Source organism: Hypomesus nipponensis, chromosome 11, assembly GCF_054491055.1.
Source record: "Hypomesus nipponensis isolate SF chromosome 11, ASM5449105v1, whole genome shotgun sequence".
Classification (NCBI taxonomy): domain Eukaryota; kingdom Metazoa; phylum Chordata; class Actinopteri; order Osmeriformes; family Osmeridae; genus Hypomesus; species Hypomesus nipponensis.
Genome location: NC_140371.1, coordinates 4,557,227 through 4,578,740, shown reverse-complemented (window position 1 = coordinate 4,578,740; position 21,514 = coordinate 4,557,227). Strand labels below are relative to the sequence as shown.

General features: G+C 46.5%; 3 protein-coding genes across 5 annotated transcripts; 2 read left to right on the top strand and 1 right to left on the bottom strand.

The window, feature by feature from the left end:
* Nucleotides 1–42: 42 nt before the first annotated feature.
* Nucleotides 43–5,233, top strand: morn4 (MORN repeat containing 4). The gene is made up of 5 exons (XM_084709812.1): nt 43–214; nt 713–793; nt 2,567–2,681; nt 2,841–2,950; nt 3,093–5,233. Exons 2-5 carry the CDS (start codon nt 727–729, stop codon nt 3,239–3,241), a joined length of 441 nt encoding a protein of 146 aa, XP_084565938.1. The 5' UTR covers nt 43–214; nt 713–726; the 3' UTR covers nt 3,242–5,233.
* Nucleotides 5,234–8,399: 3,166 nt separating this feature from the next.
* Nucleotides 8,400–15,046, bottom strand: ankrd2 (ankyrin repeat domain 2 (stretch responsive muscle)). Of its 2 annotated transcripts, XM_084709998.1 has the most exons (9): nt 14,813–15,046; nt 13,336–13,446; nt 12,290–12,436; nt 12,078–12,185; nt 11,828–11,926; nt 10,202–10,300; nt 9,730–9,828; nt 9,005–9,103; nt 8,400–8,755 (listed from the first exon to the last, which is right to left on the bottom strand). In XM_084709998.1, the coding sequence occupies exons 1-9, from the start codon at nt 14,882–14,884 to the stop codon at nt 8,651–8,653; spliced, it is 939 nt and encodes a 312-aa protein (XP_084566124.1). In that variant the 5' UTR covers nt 14,885–15,046; the 3' UTR covers nt 8,400–8,650. The 2 variants fall into 2 exon arrangements, with proteins under 2 accessions (XP_084566124.1, XP_084566125.1); XM_084709999.1 differs by lacking the exon at nt 11,828–11,926 and having other exon boundaries at nt 14,813–15,045.
* A 1,353-nt stretch (nt 15,047–16,399) lies between these two features.
* st3gal7 (ST3 beta-galactoside alpha-2,3-sialyltransferase 7) lies at nt 16,400–21,445 on the top strand. 2 transcript variants are annotated; one of them, XM_084667136.1, is made up of 8 exons: nt 16,400–16,539; nt 16,786–17,042; nt 18,083–18,206; nt 18,436–18,785; nt 19,038–19,224; nt 19,700–19,840; nt 20,419–20,568; nt 20,772–21,445. In XM_084667136.1, exons 2-8 carry the CDS (start codon nt 16,900–16,902, stop codon nt 20,856–20,858), a joined length of 1,182 nt encoding a protein of 393 aa, XP_084523262.1. In that variant the 5' UTR covers nt 16,400–16,539; nt 16,786–16,899; the 3' UTR covers nt 20,859–21,445. The 2 variants fall into 2 exon arrangements, with proteins under 2 accessions (XP_084523262.1, XP_084523263.1); XM_084667137.1 differs by lacking the exon at nt 16,400–16,539 and having other exon boundaries at nt 16,770–17,042.
* Nucleotides 21,446–21,514: the final 69 nt, after the last annotated feature.

Below are 21,514 nucleotides of genomic sequence, written 5' to 3'. Positions count from 1 at the left end.
CCCGGTTCAAATGAGCGGCAGCCACAACCATGCAATGAAACGGCTCGACGGTCGGGACTCGGGGCACTGATGCTAGTGCACTGAACACACAGCACAGAAGGTGTGAAAATGGAAGCGAAAACGTAGCTATCTGTTGTCGGGAGATCTCATACCTGTACCTGCCCGGCTACTCTAAAGGAGTCCATGCCCCAGACACAAGAAACATAGTACACAGGTAAACGCTTCAAGCCGCTTGGGTAGTAAGGGTTTGTTTCAGCTGTTAGCCTACCCTAAAACTATAGTGTTACTGTGTGCTATTGCATGCAAGCCCGAAAAGCGATATGCCGGCGACATGATAACACTGAGACTTTTGGCAACAGTCAAAAATGACAAATGTAATTCAGGTTTGAGATTGTCACTTGTCAGAACAGCGCGTAATCTTGGAATATAAGAATTTTAATTGAACAAAGAATATATGAGTTAGCCCAAATTAAGTATTAAGCTACACCATCCTTAGATGACTGCACCTGCATGGCTTGAACGTCATTCTCTTACTTCCCAGTGTGGGCGTGGGTAACTGGAGTCCGTGGGTAAACCACTTTCTCCCAGGATTTTCTGGAAGGTTATTGAAAATGATGTATTTATCATTTTTGTGGTATGTGTGTGTGTGCTTTTGTGTGCGTGCGTGCGTGCGTGCGTGCGTGTGTGTGTGTGTGCGTGCGTGCATGAGCAGGGCCGACCCACAACATGACTCTGACCAAGGGAACCTTCACCTACGCGAGTGGAGAGGAGTACAGCGGGGAGTGGAAAGAAGGCAAGAGTCTCCAGTCTTGACTTCCCAACACCAATGCGGTCACAATCCAACACTTTCACATTTAACATTGAGCTTGACTGACATGTATCCTTCACTCAATGATGTCAACAGCAGAGGTTTGGTCTGAACATTGGTGGGGACAAAAGTTGTATCACCCTATATGCTAATATTACCCTTGCTTGGCCACTCATTATTGGTGGGGACGTTTGAATGGTCTCTTGACATTGGTAAAGACATGTCCCTGCTTGTCCCTAAGCCTACATCGTAGGGTCTTCTCTGTATTGGCATCACTTGGGCTACTGATGATGAAACCCTGGTACAGTACATACTGTCCATCAGATGTCTGGTTACTATGTTGGGAAGCATCCTAGCTAGTCATAGCCTCATAGCTAACAGCTTTGACCTTAAGACAGTCATTTGTCACCCTTCACAGTAACTGGCTAGTGTGCGTGTCAGCGCTCTCAGACATTAGAGATAAGCTGGGCTGAATGAACAGAGAGGAAGATGGCAGAAAACCCTTCCCTTGGCTTCTAATCCCGAACTAGTTAATAACGTGAAGCAATACCAGACAGTGTCAAGACGTATAGGCATTTATGCAAGGAAAGGTGTTAGTTTGTAATTCCAGAGCCACGAGAAAAATAAAATAATCAGGAAAAAACAGCTTGGTATTTAAATTTCAGTTTATTAAATTAAATGTATTTATCAAATTCAGGCAATTCAGGTTTCAGCAGCTGTGTGAGCTTGAGTGACAAACATGTGCAAACACACACACACCCACACACGTGCTTACAGACACACACACACACGCCTTCAGATACACATACTAGAATACATACTGCTGACATTCACATATTAGTACACATCATGCAAACACTCACACGCAAACACAAACTGGCATACGCGTGCACACACAGTAGTACAATTGATTAACAAGTCAAGACTATTTAGCCAAATCCCAATTAGCTACCCTTTGGAACCCATGACCCAACACAACCAGATTGACCCGTTGGATCACTCTCTGTGTTCCAGAATTAGACATTTAATTTGGACTCTTTCAGGGAGTCTGAATCAACCTGTGTCAAGAAAACCAATAGCAGGCAGAATGTTTTAAGGTGTTTGGATATTTAAATATTCAGAAGAGAGTATTTGGGTGCACAATAGTAATCCCCAGAGGTATTTGATGGAGGTGACTTTAAAGGCTGTTTCCTCTGCACTATACACACACCTACACCCCACTGTCTCCTGTACTGTGTGTTCAAGAAGACTCCTGTGACAAGAACACAGAGAACACCCAACCAAATAAAAGCCTATGACGAATCGAATCTCTCCTTCAGGGTTCAGAGGGAGCACATATACAGGAACATCCATTCCTCTCATTTCTCCTCCCCATCGGTGAGATTCCGAGGTGGAAAATCCAGGCTAAAAAAGCTCGCTGTGTGAGATTAGACCTAAGTCCTGCAGTGGGCAGATGGGAGCTCCTAATTCAGTAAACCTTTCCTCTGACGAGGGGGTGGAGGGGGGGTTGTTGAAAGCCTTGTGGGAGCAGACTGGCTTTTAAGGCCTGAGCCACTGTGGAAGGACACTGGTTTACCAGGGCCCATCAACATTCAACCGTCAAACGTACTGCGCTACTGCACAAAAGCAACCACACTGCACCGGCCTGCTACCTTGACAGCTGTTAGGCCACGAGCTGTTAGCGACGCATGGAGAGTCTGATTGACACTTGCATTTCAACATCAATCCTGTAATTGACGTCTTCACGGTCCCCACAAGGTCGTCGACATGGTACGGGCCAGCTCAAGTTCTCTGATGGAACCTGCTACACAGGCCAGTTTGAAAACGGACTGTTCCACGGGTCGGGGGTGCTGCTTTTCCAAGACGGATCCAGGTGCCGTTTGTTTGTGTGAGGAGAAAAAGAGAGAGAGAGGTGTGTTTCAGTGTGTGTGTGTGTGAGAAAGATGTGTGTTTGATGCATTACATATCTAGTACTCCTCTAGTTGATGTTGAAATGTGCTGGTTTGGAGCCGACTCATATGACGTCCTGCAGGTATGAGGGGGAGTTCACCCAGGGCAAGTTCCACGGCGTGGGAGTCTACTGTCGCGGCGACGGGATGAAGTACGAAGGAGAGTTCAGCAGCGGCCGCGTGGAGGGTCACGGTCAGTGGAGTCATCATCACCACCACCGTCGTCAGAGATCAATCTGCCAGCGCAATTTCACTGTTGTGGTTATCCATGCCCTCAATAACGTGTCGTGTGTGTTTGTGTGCACATCTGGGTTTGTGTGTGTGTGTGTGGCCAGGATTGCTGACCTTCCCGGACGGCACTCACGGAGCACCCAGGAACGAGGGTGTGTTTGAGAACCACAAGCTGCAGAAGAGGGAGAAGTGCCCAGGGGTGGTGCAGCAGGCCCAGGCCTCAGCCTCCGCCGCCCGCACTCTGGCTCTGTGACCCTGCAGGGCTCAGCAGGGCACTTGTGGTGCGCTTGATTTAAGTCAACCGGTAGAGTGAAACCAGGAAGCAGTCATCGTTCCCTTCAATGGGCACTCAGGGACTGGCAACAGGGTTATTCATCATCACCACCTTTTATCGTACACACACATCACACACACACACTCCTCCCTCCTCGCTGCCTTGGTGCTTCTAGCAGCTTCCAGTAAAATGACTCTTTGTTGGGCTTATTCAACAACACAGTCTGCAACAGAACGCAGAATACCACTTCTGAATTATGAAAGCACAGCCACTACTGGCTACAGAGCTGGCTACGACAGAAATCAAGCATATTAAGTTATACTAATATTCCTTCTATTATCAGCTTCTTTATCAGCTCCAAGGTGCTGTGCTGCGGGTGACAGACAGTCTCTATTGTTGTGACATGTCTTTGCCATATTCCTGACAGGCTGCTGCCTGTGTGAAAGAAGCAGTCTCTTTGTTTGCCTGAATGTTTTTTTTTTTTTTTGCCAGTGAGGTTCAGTTAATGAAACTACTTTCTACTGTGAACAGCAGAGCAGTTTGCTGTGGAGTAGAGGTTGGTGTTTGTCATAACTGTTTTCACTGAGCAGAGTGAGACCAGCAGACCAGTTTCCTTTGGAGTAGAGGTGGTGAATGTCATTACTGTTGAGGAGGGAGAGACCAGCAAGACTCCAGTGAGGAAAAAAGGATTTGAGGGGCCTAGTTTTCCACATATGCCTTAAATGAGTGGGATGATGGTCGAGAAAGGATCCTTTTCATTTATCGAGGCTCCAAATCCTCCTTCCCTCCCTTCCCTCCCTTCTAATCTTCCCCTCCTCCTCCTCTCCTCCTCACCCCACTCCTCTCCCCCTCTCACCTCCCTCCCCTCACCCTGTCATATACAACTCGACCTCCTTCATCCTTCCCTCTCCTGCTCCTCTCCCTGTCCGCCTCCTCTCATCCCCCTCTATCTGCCCTCCTACTTCCCCCTGGTGTGCCCCGAGGCTGAGGTACAGACGGGAGGGGGGGGGGGGTAGAGCAGGACAGATGGAGGGATGGATGATCCATCTTCAGTTATACAGAGGTGTGTAGCTTTGTGTGAAGACTTCTGTCAAACTGAGGAGATACTGTACCTGCAGGAGCGGAGACCTACTGTGGCTGAACCCCCCTCTACACCCACTCAGAAATACAGTGCACAATACCATGTCTGGAGTTGCATCCACATTAGAGCGATATGCTGCTGTATGATTCTGGGATTCTGTCATGTTTGACTGTTTGACTCTTTTGCAGAGAACAAAGGGGATTTGTTGAGTTGACTCCTTGAATTGTGCGTGTGTGTACTGTATGTACTTGCGTGATATAAACATTTACTAAACGAGGATCATTTTGTGGTTGCAAGATGGTGAATGGGAAAGTAATTTAAATGTATTGTAGTTTGGATGGATCTGTGGTTTTTAAGTATTTTCTTAGACTTTAAACAAGTAAAGATTTCAGTGTTGTATCTCGGTTTTGGACTAGCTTGTTTGATGGTTGTATTATTCTGTAATCAGAACTTGAAGGTGGTTTATTTAAAAGTGCTTTAGTACAATGTTCTGTTCAACCTATTCAGTACTATCTCACCAAAAGGTTTTTGAAACTGTGGGATTTTTGAGAGATGCCTCAGTGTAGCCTTAACCAAAGACTGTTGATTGATTTCATGTGAAGGAAGTGCTCCAAAACAGTCAGACAACATATATAGTGTATCTAGATGGATATCTATGATGTTCTCCAAGAATAAGCATTGATGGGGGGTTTTCTCCACCATCTGTCCATCATTACGGTGTAAGATGTGTGATTCCTTTGTGTGAGACAGCACATAGAGCAGGTATTCCCAAGGAGAGCCGCGTCCCCGGGGATTAGACACGGGGGCTGAAGACACATCGACTGTCTCGGGATTTTCTCGGGCTGTCATTTCTTTTTTTCTTTGAATGCAGAAACGTTGACAATAAACATCCTGCCTTTCAAACCTGTCTTTGACTGTCATTCAAGTCATGGGCAGGAGTGGGCGGAGTCATCCGAGCTGCAGCCAAGGCCAAACACACACTGAGATGAATAGAGTGCAGACAGAACAACGTGTGTTGGATTCAGGGGCATAGCCATGAGGGGGCCTGGGGTGGCCCCCCCGACCTTTGAATTTTCACAACAAAAGTAAGGGCAAAGAAAAACCTTATTTGAATACATTCCAGGCCATAGATATGGCTGTTGATATTTCTGCTATGGAACCAGGAAAAATGTGGCTGGGTGGATGGCTGTAAACAAATGTTTTTTTTTTTTTTTTTTGCGTGATATGGGCCTAGGTTTTGTGTTTACGAATCGGGGAATGCAAGCTTGAATGCGAGCGATCTTTGTTCCTCCAAAGTTGTCGACGTGCACAACATACCGCTCCTTCACAGAGGTCTCCAAAGGTGGATCATCGATCTGCTTCGAGGTGCGCTGCTTTGGACTTTCACCTCAAACTGAGTAGAAAAAAACTGCATTGCCATGGCAACTGTTTTGTTTGAGAGTTTTCTTAAAAACTTCGTGTGCCGCAAATTATTCACCCACCCAATGAGTTCTCATCCTAAGTAAATTATGTTGCACGTCCTTGAATGTCGGGGAAAAACACCCAGCAATTTTTCAAAGGAAATAACTCATATTCTGTATGTCCCTGTTAAGTGAAAGACTCGTTTAGATGGCCAATCATAGAACGGACTGGAAGAAAAGAATGTTCCTATAAAGCTGTAAGTACACATAACCTTCATGTGTGTAATGCTTTGTCCAGACACAGACGAGAAGATGTTCATATCTTAGGACCATCAAGGTCTGGTTACTTTACCTTAATTTAAAATTCAACCTTTGGTTGGCATCTCAAGTACTGTACTTTCAGGACTCTTTACAGACTCTCACACAATACATACATGGGAATAGATGCCATGGCAACAGGGAGAAAGATAGACTAAATTGAGTTAGTCCCCCATTGAATTGAGGCATAATCTTGTTTCTTGGGTTGAAATCATTTGGTTCTTAACATGGTGGTTATATGTAATTACTTACATTTACATTTAGCAGAAGCTCTTTTCCAGAGCGACTTACAGTAAGTACAGGGACATTCCCCCGAGGCAAGTAGGGTGAAGTGCCTTGCCCAAGGACACAATGTCATTTTGTGTGGCCGGGAATCGAACTGGCAACCGATTCCCTAACCACTCAGCCGCCTGACTCACTTACAGTCTCTACCTACAGTCAGAGTGTGAATTATATAATGATCGGGGGGGGTCAACTTCTTCTACAGGGCATAAAGTAATATTTACTATTAAAGGTAAGAACGATGTATAAATGTATCGCCCCCCCCCCCCCCCGACTTGTTGTTTTGACCTCTTTTGGGGGGTCCAAGTCTTAATTACGGGGGTCAAACTCCCCCAAGCCCCCCCGTAATTCGAACCCTGCTTGTAGTATTAGAATAATAATTTCTACGTACGTGAAAGGAAATCACTTTCTCACAGGAAGGGAACAAGGAAGGATACAACATGAGACAAATGATGGGATCCCGCTACCGTAGAGGGAAGCAGCTCAAAGTGTTTTACATCAAAACGTGTTATGAGAGAGCAGGTCCCTGAATACACAGGTAGAACAGGTTTGGGTAGAAGATTGTTCAAGTCACTCTTTCATCCCCCCTTTTGTTATTTAACAGGTTTTACTCTGGATGCAAAATGATACCTTCAATGGTGCCTTTTGTTTTTTCATATCCCCCTTTTGCATGTAAAAATGTAAAATGCATCTATATTTTTGGTATGTGTATTCAATGTATTTTTGTAGTGCACACATAGACACACACAGACATTTGCATTCACTATATACATGCACATACACACTCACATACACACACATACAGTAGCCTACACACGCACACACACACCACGTGAGTGAGTGAGGAGGTCAGCTGTGGTATCATTATCGCTCCTTTCAGCCTCCCGAGAGTGAGTGATCAGTGTCCCCTCAGGCCCCTGATGACATCGGGAAAATATGTTTCCAGAATTTTCTCTGTGATCCTGGGCTTCAGCCGCGGACTAAGCAGCCATGCTAGGCCCGCTCTGCCCAGGGCCACACCGAGGAAGGGTGTTTACTCAACACCACCCAGTACAGTTAGGCTACTGTGTGTTCTGGGTTTAACAGCTATCCTCTGTACAGCCATGCAGTTATGTAGGCTATTTATAGACGTTTGGATGCGGAACAACAAATGAAGCCTCCAGCACTGGCCTCAGTGCGCTTGTCTGAGAGTTTAACGAGACCTTCCTGTTTGGGTTTTCACTGTCATAACTGTCCCATTTCAGTCCATAAAGCTCTTTGACATGCGAATCTGTTTGTTGTAGTTGGTGTGTGTCTGAGTGTGTGTATGTGCTTTAATGCAAAATTTATGTTTAAAGGGCTAAAAGCTGTGACATCTGTACGGGTTGAGGAATTGGGGGATATTTGTGAATCTAAAGCCAGATCACCGAAGCCCTCTGACTGTGGAGAGGAATCCTCTAATCTCCCGGCATTAGCCTGCCATGTCCTAGAAAGATGTTGAATTTGTTAGAGAGCATGAAAGCACCAGCATCCCTCTGATGGTCCCATCCCACCATATGCTGACGTCTTTAGTGGATCAGAAATGTGAACGGCAGCCAGGCAGCAGTTAGGCCCTGAATGAGTGTTTCCCCAGTAAGTCTAAGTGAGTGATTTGCAGTAAGTATAAGTGAGTGATTTAACGGAGTGAGAGAGGAGAGGGGGTGGTCCAGTTGGAGGGTTCGGTAAGAACTGCTAATGACGTGCTGGACTGTCAGGGAAGAGAAGGGAGGGCAGTGTCAGAAAGGGAGAGTGAAGGGGAACCGATTCAGAGAAGGAAATGGAGAGAGAGAGAGAACTGAATTGAGGGAAATGAGAGAGAAAGTGAGAGAGAACTGAAGAGAGTGGCATGGAGAGAGAGAGAGAGAGAGAGAGAGAGAGAGAGAGAACTGAAGAGAGGGAAATGGAGAGAGAGAGAGAGAACTGAAGAGAGGGAAATGGAGAGAGGAAAAAGAGAGGGTAGACGAGAATGAACACTTATCCACTGGGTAGAATAGGGAGAGAGTGCACACTTGGAGAGGGTAAGGGAGAGAGGACAGAGTCAGGATTCTGTAGCTCTTTATTGGACTCGCTGTCGTCTGGGCGTGTAGATATATGTAGGGCTGAAAACATGCCACTGGGATAGATACAGTGCGTCCCCAAAACAGTGGTATAGGAGGTTATGAGGTACACATTGTATTTCGTTTCTATGGGGACAGTAAGGTCATGCTGGATCTGAGTTACACATACACACACAGGCCCACACAGACACACTTCCCTCTCTTCTTCCAGGGGCACGGTGTGTGTGTATGGTTAGGAGGGTATCAGGCCCACCAGTCTAAGCTGCTCCAACTTCTCCAGGGTTTCCTTAGTGTCAAACTGCCACTGTTTCACCTGCTCCACAGCAATGAGGCCAGCCTGGACACACAACCATCACATTAACACACGCACACACAGCCTCGCTCAAACAATGTCATCTCAAAGTGAATGCCGCTGATTTAGCTAACCAAGTCAGCAAAATGTCGGCGCGAGTCCACGTTTTGGTTAGTGCGTGCGTCGAGATGGTAAGCGCCGTTTCAATCCAACCATAGATCGACGTTTGTGGATTGTGTTGTGGTTAGGATCGTCGGTCTGGTCTGGGGGCAGGAGAGCTTGTGTGGGACTCACATAGTTTTGGATCTTGGTGTCTGCTCCTGCCGCTATGAGCAGGTGGACGATCTTGTACCTGTTGAGACGCACAGCATCGTGCAGGGCCGTGTCGCCCTCCTGGAAAACAGAACGGCATCCTCTTCAACCAGAGCAGGCAAAACATTCAACTGGACTGGACTCGTGAACTGGAAAAAGCTTGCTTTGTTTTCTCACAGGGCCTGAAAAACGACGACACATGCTCAGAGGTGTGACTCCATGACACCACGTAACTAAGTGTTGGAGCTGCTGTCCTTCAGGTGGAGAAACCCCTGTCGGTAGGCCTCTCTCACTCACAGTGTTTACAAACCAATAGTTAACTTCACACCAGAAGGTTAAATAGGGTTGCAAAGTCACAAATAAACTGTTAAGTTGCGTAATGTAATGTGTACTGTGTAATGGATTATACATTAGACATGAATAATGTATATTAGTTTAGCAGATACTACATGGGCAGGATCTGAACCGGTGACCTGTGGCTCTGCAGTCAAATCCTCAACGACTAAGCTCTGCCCAGTGATTATTCTTAATCTGCTATATTGTTTATAATGAGTTGACGAGTTTGGGAACACTAACCGTATTGACGATTTGCTTATAGTTAGCTGAGGGTTTATAGAGCACCACTACTGCTGTTTTGTTTGGTGAGCTGAGTGTTTGTGGAACACCTGTACAGCTCCAGTCCGTACGCCTGCAGCGCTCTGACCTACCCTGTCCTTGGCGTTGATCTTGGCGCCGTTGGAGATCAAGAAATCCACGACATCAGCATGGCCGGTCCTGGTGGCCACATGCAGGGGCGAGCTCATGGCCTGCACACGCACAAACACATTCTCACACACACACACACACACACACTCTCTCACACACACACACACACACACACACTCTCACACACACGCACACACACACGCACACACATTCACACATGCATTCACACACACCCAAATGTATGTATGTGAATGTCATTCTTTCACATGCTACATGAACAGCCCCTAGTACGAAAATGAACGCACTCACACACACACACACACACACATTTATTCTACATGAATACACACACAAAATCTGACAGGACAGTTGACAGGTAGAGGTGTACCACTGCAACACATACACACATGCACTGACCCCTCACCTTCTTGTGCACCATCCCCCACAAACGCACACCTCCACACGGCTCCTCACCTTATCCCTGACATTGAGATCTGCTCCATGACTGTGGAGGACTTTGAGCACGCCCAGCCTTCCTCCTCTGCTGGCCCAGTGGACTGCTCTGGAGTCCAGCTGGAGACACACAGAGTACCGGTCACACAGCACATACAACTGGTCCGGAAGAACACATGGAGATCCGGTTAGGATATACGATACAAAAATATCTATACATTGTACATGTTTTGCATATGTATGAGGTAACTTTATCAGTTATACTATATTTGTGTCATTATAAGAACATGTTCAAACATCAATACTGCTATTTGGTTTGTTCAACTGAGCACCAAGGAGGACTGACTAATAATTTTTTGATAATAGTTAGTTGAGTATTTATAGATACATGAAAATATAAACAGTAATCATATATATATAAAATCTATAAAAATAAAAAAACTGCTAAACTGTTACAGTTTTTTTCAAATGTTTACACACAAATTCCTTATTTTTCACACAATTTCTGAAACCTGACACTCAAACACCAGAACCACACCTAAAATCTGCAAAACCATACCCACATTTTTGGCCTTTGACTCAGTTTTCAATTTCATAAACACTTTTTTCAAAACATAACACACAATTCTCCACGTAATACACAAAATTCTAACAGGAAGCTTCTTGATATCCTTTTTAAAACACAACCAATCAAAATGACACACAATTTCATCAGTGCCTTACACTAACTCCTCACATGTGCAAACACTCATTGCTTTACTCAACACCAACCAATCATGGCTTTAGAATAGGCCTATAAATAGCCTAATTTGCGTTGATTTACAGTGGTGGGTATAATTTGAACCTTTACTGTTGAAAAGTTAACATGTATGTACAATATACTGTAATATACACATGTTCTAATGTACACATAATAGCTGTTTCAGCACAACACACGGTATACTAAACACAAACATACATTTTAGCACCCATGCATCCATTGACTGCAATGCTCTGCATGATTGGTCCTAGTCTGGTGGATTGCTGTATCATACTGTGCAACAGCACAGTGACTGTAAGAAAACATTCTGACAATATTGTAGAAAATAGTATATATTACTGTATTGTACAGTTCACACACACACACACACCATTCCGTAATCACCTTTTTCCAAATTTCTATAGGTTTGGTGTCTGTCCTACTACACTCTCTCTTTTGTACTGTGTAATACTGTATTCACAACCACAAATGCTTATCGCAAAAACATTTTTTGGTTTCAATCTTGTTTTTGTGTTTACCCTGAATTTTTCATCATCTCTGCCATTTACTTTCAATCTTGTGCATACATGTACAAAGGAGCTAATGAAAGAAGAGCTTTAGGGTTTGAATAACTGCGTGTATATGATATATCCAAAAATATAATATAATGGCAAAAGTGTTTGCAACATGAGACAAATGTGTTGCCTTGATATGTTTTTGTGATATTTTGAGCAGTGCTTCATTTTGCAAGAGAAGCGAGGCATTTTGCATTCTGTGTGTGCAGATGTTGGATTTGTGTGTTAAGTTGTGAAAAAAAGAGGACAGGTAAAACAAATGTGTGTAAGCATTTGAATAAAACGGTAAGCTGTAAAACATTCTATCCTGAACCCCTCAGAGGGGTCTCTCACCCTGTCCTTCAGGGAGATGTCCGCTCCGTTCTCCAGAAGCTTCTGGATCACCGTGATGTGGCCCTCCATGGACGCACGGTGCAGAGCAGTCCTCCGCAGCTGACCACAGTTCAACACGCGTGTCACAAACCCTCAGTCATACATGTCAATAACATCAAAACATCTCATTCTAAGGAATCCTCAGTCCTGTTCTTTATTTGCTGTACCTTCCCCATATTGCTCAAGGAGGTCTGACCTTGTGTATGTGTACCTCATCAAATGTGTTAGGATCTCCACCATCCGACAAATACTTCTCCACGATCTTGAGTTTGCCCTGGATGGCTGCGTTCATGAATTCATCTTTATTCACCACATCCAGCTAAACACACATACATACACACACACACATATTTGCAACCAAAAATATAAATTTGACAAGTTAAACAGATAAAGTCACATAAATCAGTTATGAACCGTTCTTACCAGAGGCACTTCCATGGACACCCTGGTTGAGGACCCCTTCTTCCTGGTCTTCTTCTTCTGACGGAGTTCTGCAATGTTTCCAGCGCCTCCCAGATCCACAATCTCCCTGCGAAGATCAGAGGAGGTCTTCCTCACTCGAGCCTCCACCTGATAGACACAACCACCAACGACGACATCATCCTCGTTAGGGAAATGACAGGTTCACTAGAACAGAGAGGACCTACGTGACACGCTGCGTGTCTTAATTGGGCATTGGCTCATCCAGTAATGAGCCGTTGCCAAGGGGACCCTAGAAGACTGACAGTCACATCGGGGAGATGTCGAGGGACGTGTGACTTGTGTCAGAGCGGGGTTCTTCACACCCCTCCCAGGCAGGGCAGCGGCCGCGCAGAGGAAGGGTTCGAGAGACGTCGGTTATCTCCTGCAGTTTGTTGTGTTTATCTTCCCAGGGCTGGTATCAACGCCATGCACATGGCACGGACGGAGGGCGGGGGAGGGGGGCGAGAGGCGCGACGGGGAGGAGGGCTCGGCGAGGGTGGAGAAGAGAGGGGGGAAGGGGTAGGAGGGTTGAGAGGCAGGACAGGACAGGAGGGCAAGAGAAGGGGAAGGATTGAGGGAGGGCAGCAGGGGTGAGGGGGAGGGCAGGAGAGGATGGGGCAGGTGATGTGGAGAAAGAGACAGCCGAGAACAGGGGGGGGGGGATCAGGAGAGAAAGGGCCATGTGCCTGTAAAGCCTGGCATGCCCGGGGAGACTGGGGTGTTGTGTGTGGTAATGCCAGTGATAACAGCCAGCGACATTCGCAACGTGGTGCCCTCCTGATGCGACAGTCGTCGTCAAGGAGAATGTTCTCAATAAAGTGCCGTATGCATGGAGAGGCTCAGAGTGTGCTCCTTGTGACTGGTCTTTTAAAAGAGACGGATCACAGCAACTGTTACCAGTGCAATGACGGATAACATACTGTACCACGGACACAATCATTCCTTCCTAACGTTTAGCAAACAAACACATTCTTGAGATTCCCCTTTGTTGTTTCCAAGAATGTTACCTGAATGTCACTAACTGTCGGATTGGTGGGTTCGCCATTCTTCTCTCCCTCGTCCTCTTTGGATGAATCTTCCGTAATATGACCCAGTTTCAGGGCACGGGCTCTGCGATGCTAACAAACAAATCAGTCAACAGTCTAACCTGAGTAAACAACTAAGTATATGAACAACCAAACAACCAGAAACAAAACTGAAACTTAAAAAAAAAAACTTTAAATACTGAACGTTGAAGCGAATCAGTAATTTACTTTAGATTGGATAACCCTGGGAGATAAGAATTTAAAAATAACTAGGACAAAGAAGTATTGGTGTCTGTGTTTGAAATTGTGTTTCATGTGAGATTAACTGCGACAATTGAAACTCACAGTCCTGAAAATAGCTGCAGTGAAAGAACGCCAGAGTTAATTTGAATCTAAATCTGTGAATGTCAGACATGTCAGCTGGGAATGATGTTTGTGGTGAACGTAGACTACCTCTCTACAGCGACAATATGACACCATCTGTTAGAATCTTATTAAATATCATGAAGTACAACTCTCTATTAAATATAATTGTAATACATTTGGATGTGGCTCAAGGAAAATAACACAAAGTTTATTGAGCTAACTAACACCAGAAGGCCAACCTTTAATGAAAACTCTTAAGATTAAATTGAATGAAATAGAGAAGAACGAATAAAAGAAAACTAACTGTTTACTTTTTTATTTGAATCTTTACTGAGGCAAGATCCACTGTAACGTTTCACAGGAGTTGGATGTGTACCAGACTGCTACATAAGATCAGCATGGTAAACACAGTTAACTAGCTGTAGCTATTTCCGAAGTGGGGTGAGTGTATATGCAGTTCTGTACTGTCAGGTCATTCACAGCTCCACAGCGGATCGTACCTGGGTTTGTGCGTGAGTGTGTGCGTGAGTGTGTGCGTGCGTGCGTGTGTGTGTGCGTGCGTGTGCATGCTTGTGTGTCCCTGTGGTGAGGAGTAGGACTCTGGATGATATCAGTAGGGATCCAACATTTTTGAAAGGGCAAAGAAGTCATGTTGGTTGTCGCGGTGACAAACTGACTTCTGTCCCCAGGTTGAACCCATATCTGATGCATGAGCACACTCTTTCTGTCTAAAAAAATATGATTGAATGCATGTATTTAGATAATTGATATAATAATTTTCATTCTATTCTCATTGTAGTAAAAAAGATTTGGTCATAGAGCCGCAAATTATGCAGTGCACGTTACAGATACCAAAATAATGAAGGAGTGGTTTAAATATATTTGCTAAATGACAGTGATTTCCAACGTGCTTAGGGTCAAGGTGAGGAGTAACTTTATTGTAAACACAAGTTCTATTGGCATTAAAGTATGTCAAGGCAGTATTTTATCCTGTGGTCAGCTGAGTTATAGCAGATACCAGTGTGCAGTCAAGGACGCTGTTTACTCACATGTCCATGAAGCTCAACTCAAAACAAGAGTTCCAGTTTCTCACCTCGGCTTTCACGTTCTCCAGTTGGATCCTCTGGTTGACCACGTCGAGGGGCCAGGGCAGCTCTCCCTCCATCGCTGCAGCTCACACACACGCCGGCTTAAGGAAGGAAGGTTTGAGAACAAACGCTTCAGTCAGTCGTGCCACTTTGGTTGCGACGAACACAGTTACATCTGCCTCAGTCCGGCTGGGTGGACAGCTCGGATGAAGTGTCTGTCTGTTGAAAGGAGTATGTTTATCTGTGCGTGTGTGTGTGTGTGTGTGTCAGTCGTATTCCCTAATCCAGTCGCTGTTCTGTGTGCATGTGTGTGACCTTTGAGCAGCTCTGCTATGGAATAATCAGCTTTGTTGATGTGGTCTCCTGTCCTTATACTCCTGGTTGGAATGCTGGGCTCATGGAGTAACACTGTGTAACCCCTGCAGACAGGTGTGTGTGTGTGTGTGTGTGTGTGTGCGTGTGCATGCCCACGTGTGTACGTGGCAGCCTTAACTGGTTGCTACAGTGACACATCTCAGTACCTCTACCACAGCATGCACACACACACATACACACACACACTCAGAAGGACCTCTCTTAGGTCACAAGAGGTGGATTTGTTCCGCAGTCTGCAAGTTTACATAGTGACCCCAGTGTCAGTCCTGCCTTTTTACAAGCGTTTAGGCCCCATAAACACCCTGTTTGGAAGGATTACGTTATTTATAAGTATTTCATTGGTGTCAAGTGATACCTTGTAAATACCTTCCTGGTTCAAACAACTGCCAACTACAACCAATCACAGAGCAGATCATAAGACCTTCCTCTGAGGAATACACTTTGACACACATTAGTGTATGTGTTGAGCGAAAACTGAAATTATGGTTGTTTGAATGTTACTGTTAGTTAGAAATATGTGTTTTGCAGTAAGGCAAGTTAGAGGAAAGGAATCAGTTCTTGACGCTGATCGGAGGTTTAGAAGGAAAGATCACACACATCTACACACTAAACACTCACACATTAATACACACGCCTAAGCATGCTCCGTCAGTCCTATAAACCAGCCTTGTGATCCAGCTGGTTGGGTCTCAACTGAATCGAGTCTGGGTGAGAGGGACTGAAACAGAAGTCTTTCTGGATAAATATATTACAGACATGTTGCTAAACAGAGTGTTATCACAACACACCGTGCAGGGGTTGTCAACACACCTTGAGAACACTGTGAAAGAATGGGATACATCAACACTCTTACACTAAATAGGTGTCGTCATTTAAAGATAAACCTTTTTTTCCACAAATGTTTAATCGGTGTTTTAGTTCTCAGATAAACTCAATCTAAACACACACACGCCTCCCTTTATGAGGGTGTCCTGTGAATGAATAAGTCACTGATTAACGGGTGCGACGGCAAGGGAGAAGACAGAGTTCACTTCTTTCCATGGTTGTGTGTGTGCTTGTGTGTATGCGTGTGTGTGAGTGAGTGAGATCATAACACAGACCTTGGACCAGGGAACCCTGCCCCTCTACCAGAGAAGGAAGCTCCCTCTCAACACGTAAAACTGACCGGAGGTCTTCAGCTGGAGCTACAGTGGCAGACTCAGCTCTCACGTGATAACAGAGAAGCCTGATGGCCATTTTGTCCGACGGGTAAAGTGCAGGCTCGGTGTTGTCTCTCTCTCTCTCTCCCTCTCCTCGCTGTGTAAGGAACACAGATCCCACATCATCTGACAACCCTCACTTGGCTGCAACACTCCAGGTACCAGCTCTCTACATCTGATCCGGGTGTGTTTGAATGTCATATTGTTCATAGGTAATAATAAGCAGAGTTTGATGTTTATTATCGTCGTGGGCTTCGGTGTGTCTGACTTGACGCGTTGACGGTGAGAGTCTCTGAAACGAGCAGACCCTCTGTCAGAGCTTTCGGATTCTCAGAGATGTTATAACAGAAGGTTTTTTCTGGTCGCGGCTACAGTTTGTTGTGTATGAATCTGTCCGACACGAGACCAGGGTCAGTTACTCTGGCTGAGGGAGACCACCGAGGGCCAACAGGAAGGAACGCAGGAGCGGCAGGAACTGCGACTAGTCGAGGCGCCGCAGGGGTTGGGGGCTGGTTGCCATGGTGACCCTGAACCGCCTGAGTGTGGTGGATCCTGAGGACAGGTGCCCCCTGCTAGCGGAGGTGGAGTCGGTCCAGGTCTCCCCCGGCAACCATCACCACCACTCCAGGAAACCTGACACCAGGGAGCTCCTGCTCAGCAGGTGGGTGGGTGTTATCTGTTAGGGTGTGTATGTGCATGTGTGATGGCTGTATGTAAGTGTGTGTGTGGTGTGTGTGCGTGGTGTTTGTGTGTGGGGGGGTTGCACAGGCGTAATTCTATGGGGGGCAGGGCCCTCCCCAATATTTGATCATACTGTATGATCATGCAGGAAATATCCATGTGACTGCTAGTACGGTTTCCTATCCAGCTCAGCGAAAATATCAAATCCCGGCGGGTCCCTTTCCCAAATCCATTCGACTTGCCTTACCTATTTTTCCTGAAATCCACGTCATGTTTTCCTTATACCGTTGTCCTCTTGTGCACCGTCAATGAGTGAGTTAGGAGCGCAAAATCAGACAGGCTTTTGGCACATATTTATGGATGGTAAATATCCAGTCTCTGGCTAACATAATCCCTCACATAACGACTTCTAAGGGAAATTCACTAGAATTTCGAATTGTAGAATTAGTGCAAATTCCGACTGCAATACCATACAGCTTGTATGAATGGGACTTTTGACCAGCTAGCCGACAGCTACCTATACAGGCTAGCAGTATCGATTGGTTTGACAATCAGATGGAAAGAAATGCCTTGTTGTGTTACACAATTACAAACATTCAGACTTTGAATTGCTTTTCTTTTGATAAAAACAATGTGTGTAGGCACTTACACAGAAAGTCCCACAGCTGTCCCTCCCAATGTGGGGTTGACTCTTTTACCCTTGGTGGGCTGTCTGTGTGTGTGAAGGGTGTGAGTGGGTGGCTTGTGGGTGTGTGTGTGTGTTGACTGTGTGTCTGGATTGTGTATGTCATGTGTGTATATTCTTTGTCTGTGTGTGTGTGTGGGTGGGTGGGTGGGGGATGTGTGTGTGTGTGTGGGTGGCTTGTCTGTGTGTGAAATAAAGAAGGGTGAGGTGTGTGCGGGGTGGATATCCACGGGGTGTGTGGGGGTCCTTAGTGTCTGTGTGCTTGCATACGTGCGCAATTTTGTGCACGTGTGTGTTTGTGTTTCAGCGTGTGTTCACGTCCGTGTTTCCCCCAGGACTCACAACCTAGCCCTGAGTGTGGTGCTGCTGGTGGGATGTTACTCTGCTGTCCTCATCCCCGAACTCATCCCCTCCACCAGGCTGTCCTCAACAGAGGACAACCCGACGCAAAGAGATCTGGTGCTGAACCCACACACACGCTTATCACACAATCGTTTATGCATGTGCCTTTTTCCACCTATTATAATTCCTTTTGAGGGTACCTGCTAAAAGCAAAATGTATTTGTAATTATCTCTCTCGGCTTGTTTATACTTTCTCCCTCCCGCACTCCCACCCCTCCCTTCCTCCCTCATTCCCACTCCCCCCTCCACCTCACCCACCTCCTCCGCCCCTCCCCACACTCTCCAGGCCTTGCTGAACCGCTCGGCCTCCCTGCTCTCCGGAGCCTGCCAGTCAGACTGGTCTGTGAGCCGCCTGCGCTCCCTGGCCTACTCCCCGGGCCTCCAGGACATCCCCGTCTTCCTCCAGCAGGCCCACAGGCCCGTGCCCTGGGAGCATGCCCCTCCGCTGGGGCTGCAGGGCAGCGAGGAGCCCCTGGTCCAGGCCCTGGCCTCCATCCCTCAGCCGGGCCTGCCCGCGGCCCTGGCAGGAAGGGGGAGTGCGGGGGGCTGCAGGCGCTGTGTGGTGGTGGGCAGCGGAGGGGTGCTCCATGGCAGCCGTCTTGGCTCTCACATCGACCAGTATGACATCATCATCAGGTGACGCTACACTATAGCTACCTGGAAGTTAGTTAGGACATAGCAGTTGATAGTGTGTAGGATGATCAGTTCCATGATCTTAGATGGGGTGTTTTTATTTTATCTACAGATGTGTAACCTTTGTAACAACAATGATGGCAAAAATACGTGTATGGATTTAAATGTGAAAAATCGACTTAGCTCACACCTCCAGAAGCTTCCAGTTTGTTAGAGAAGTCTCTGGTGCCAATTCCTGCTTGCTCCCCTCTCTAGGATGAACAACGCGCCGGTGTCTGGGTTTGAGCGGGACGCAGGCTCCAGGACCACCATCCGCCTCATGTATCCAGAGGGAGCCCCTCGTTCCCCCAGAGAATACCTACACACCCCCCTGGTGGTCCTGGTGGTCTTCAAAAGCCTGGATCTGGACTGGCTCACCTCCATCATCACCAAACAGCCTCTGGTGGGTATGGTGGTGTTTTAACACCAACTGGCACAGCAAGAAGAAGTTTTGATAGCAGGGTTCTCCAATCCTGGTCCTCGAGGGCCGCTGTCTTGCATGTTTTAGATGTTTCCCTGCTAAAGCACACCCGATTCAAATGAATGGTCATTACCCAGCTTTCACAGAGCTTCATAACAACCCATTCATTTGAAACAGATGTGGGGGTCAGATGGCTGAGCGGTTAGGGAGTCGGGCTATTAATCTGAATGTTGCCATTTCGATTACCGACCGTGCCAAATGATGTTGTGTCCTTGGGCAAGGCACTTCACCCTACTTGCCTGGGGGGAATGTCCCTGTACTTACTGTGAGTCGCTCTGGATAAGAGCGTCTGCTAAATGACGAAATGTAAATGTAAAAAAAGTGCCACCCAAATGAAGCCGTTCTGAGGCCCAGCATGACATGGTTCTTGTTCTGCTTCCTGTTTCCGGGTCTACAGAGCTTCTGGTCCAAGCTGTGGTTCTGGAGAGAGGTGGTGGAGGACATTCCTCTGGGCCCGGGAAACTTCCAGATCCTCAACCCGGAGATCCTGCACAGGACGGGGCTGGCGCTCCAGAGCTACACCCAGCAGCAGAGAACGGTCAGCCAGAGAATGACAACACTCATGATAGGCGCTCATCAAATATGAATTCTGATGAAGTCATAGACGTTCACATTCATGAATACTGAAGATGTCAAAGACGTTTATGAAATTTGAATCCTTATGATGTCATAAATGTTCATCAAATATGAATACTGAGGATGTCATAAACGCCCATGGAATTTGAATAGTTACTATGCTATAAATGTTCATTTACATATGAATACTTACGTCATAGATGGTCAGAGAATCTGAACTCTTTTTCATTAACATTTATGCTCATACGAATGCAAATTGTCAGACGTTCAGTCGTGAAAACTATGAATATATAAAGTATTACTGCTGATTTCATACAGTAGACCTTCATGTGAATAAATACTGATGTCATAGACATTATATGTATATATACAGTATTATTACATATACATGTATATACACTCTGAAAACTCTCCTTACCTCTCTCACTGTCCTCCATCTTATCACTCACTCTTTCTCTCTCCACCACCACACTCTCTTCCTCACTCAAATGTCTGTTTCCCCCTTTCATGCTGCCTCTGTGTCCCCCCGGCCCCCTCCAGATGGTACCCACGCTGGGGGCCAGCGCCGTGGTGATGGCCCTGCAGCTGTGCGACCAGGTCAGCCTGGCCGGCTTCGGCTACGACCTGCAGCAGCCTGGAGCCCGACTGCATTACTACGAGTCGCTACGCATGGATGCCATCAAGGCCCAGGTTACCACACACACACACACACATCTGCACGCGCACATGCACACGCGAGCAAACGCACACACGTACGGCATCAAATACGCAATGCACATGGACGGCCACATTCGAACGAAACCGACGGCATTCTCCGTCAGACGGGCACTGTGATGTCGACGTTAAACAGCTTGAAGCCGTTACGAACGGATGTGTGGCTGTGTTACTGCCAGGTGGTCCACGACGTCGGCGCCGAGAAGCTTTTCCTGAGGGAGCTGGTGGCCGCAGAGGCGGTTAGCGACCTCACGGGGGCGCTGTGAAGCGGGCGCAGCGAGGCGACCGCCCCCCTCCCCTCCTCGGGTTCACCATGCCGACACGGGGGGTCTACGCTTCACTGGAGCTCCTCCTCTCTTCTCCTGTCTCTCTCTCTCTCTCTCGTTCTGTCACTCTCAAACTCTCTCTCTCCCTTCAGGCTCTCTTCTGGTTGAAAACGCTCAATTTGACCTTTCACAGCACAGTAGAGACGGCATGAGAGGACACATTTCACTTTGATATGGTCAAATGAGCTCCCCCTCCCAACAAACTTGCTACGTCAGGCCTCTCTTGGCAGAAACACTGTGGCCACCAACTGGCCCGGAATAACACTAACATGGGCGCAGCACCTTTAGTCTTCACCAGAGTATTCAGAGAAGGGGGCTGTGATATGCGGAATATTCCAGAATACGAGAGATTGTAGAGGAGCTGATGTCCTCAAGGATGAACGGGGATGCTGACTTTGAACATTGTCATCGCACACCTGTTGGCCCATTTTCCATTTGTTTGAATTGGACAAGCTTAGAAAGGGTTTAATTGGTATTTTTGTCAGAGTTGTGTTCTTTTTAAAGATAATAAACGGATTTGACCATCACTGAAGATTTGACATGAATCTTCTTTGCCTTGGAATGTGTTGTTTTGCTGAATGATAATCTTTAGCAAT

Excerpts from the sequence above, each read along its gene's own strand:
- morn4 (XM_084709812.1), top strand. The coding sequence starts at position 727 with ATGACTCTGACCAAGGGAACCTTCACCTACGCGAGTGGAGAGGAGTAC. Across the intron at positions 794-2,566 it reads CAGCGGGGAGTGGAAAGAAG|GTCGTCGACATGGTACGGGC; the intron begins GCAAGAGTCTCC and ends GGTCCCCACAAG. Across the intron at positions 2,951-3,092 it reads CGGCCGCGTGGAGGGTCACG|GATTGCTGACCTTCCCGGAC; the intron begins GTCAGTGGAGTC and ends GTGTGTGGCCAG.
- ankrd2 (XM_084709998.1), bottom strand. The coding sequence starts at position 14,884 with ATGGAGGGAGAGCTGCCCTGGCCCCTCGACGTGGTCAACCAGAGGATC. Across the intron at positions 12,437-13,335 it reads CGACAGTTAGTGACATTCAG|GTGGAGGCTCGAGTGAGGAA; the intron begins GTAACATTCTTG and ends TGTGTCTATCAG. Across the intron at positions 8,756-9,004 it reads ACACCAAGATCCAAAACTAT|GCTGGCCTCATTGCTGTGGA; the intron begins GTGAGTCCCACA and ends TTGTGTGTCCAG.
- st3gal7 (XM_084667136.1), top strand. The coding sequence starts at position 16,900 with ATGGTGACCCTGAACCGCCTGAGTGTGGTGGATCCTGAGGACAGGTGC. Across the intron at positions 19,225-19,699 it reads TCATCACCAAACAGCCTCTG|AGCTTCTGGTCCAAGCTGTG; the intron begins GTGGGTATGGTG and ends CCGGGTCTACAG. Across the intron at positions 20,569-20,771 it reads TGGATGCCATCAAGGCCCAG|GTGGTCCACGACGTCGGCGC; the intron begins GTTACCACACAC and ends TGTTACTGCCAG.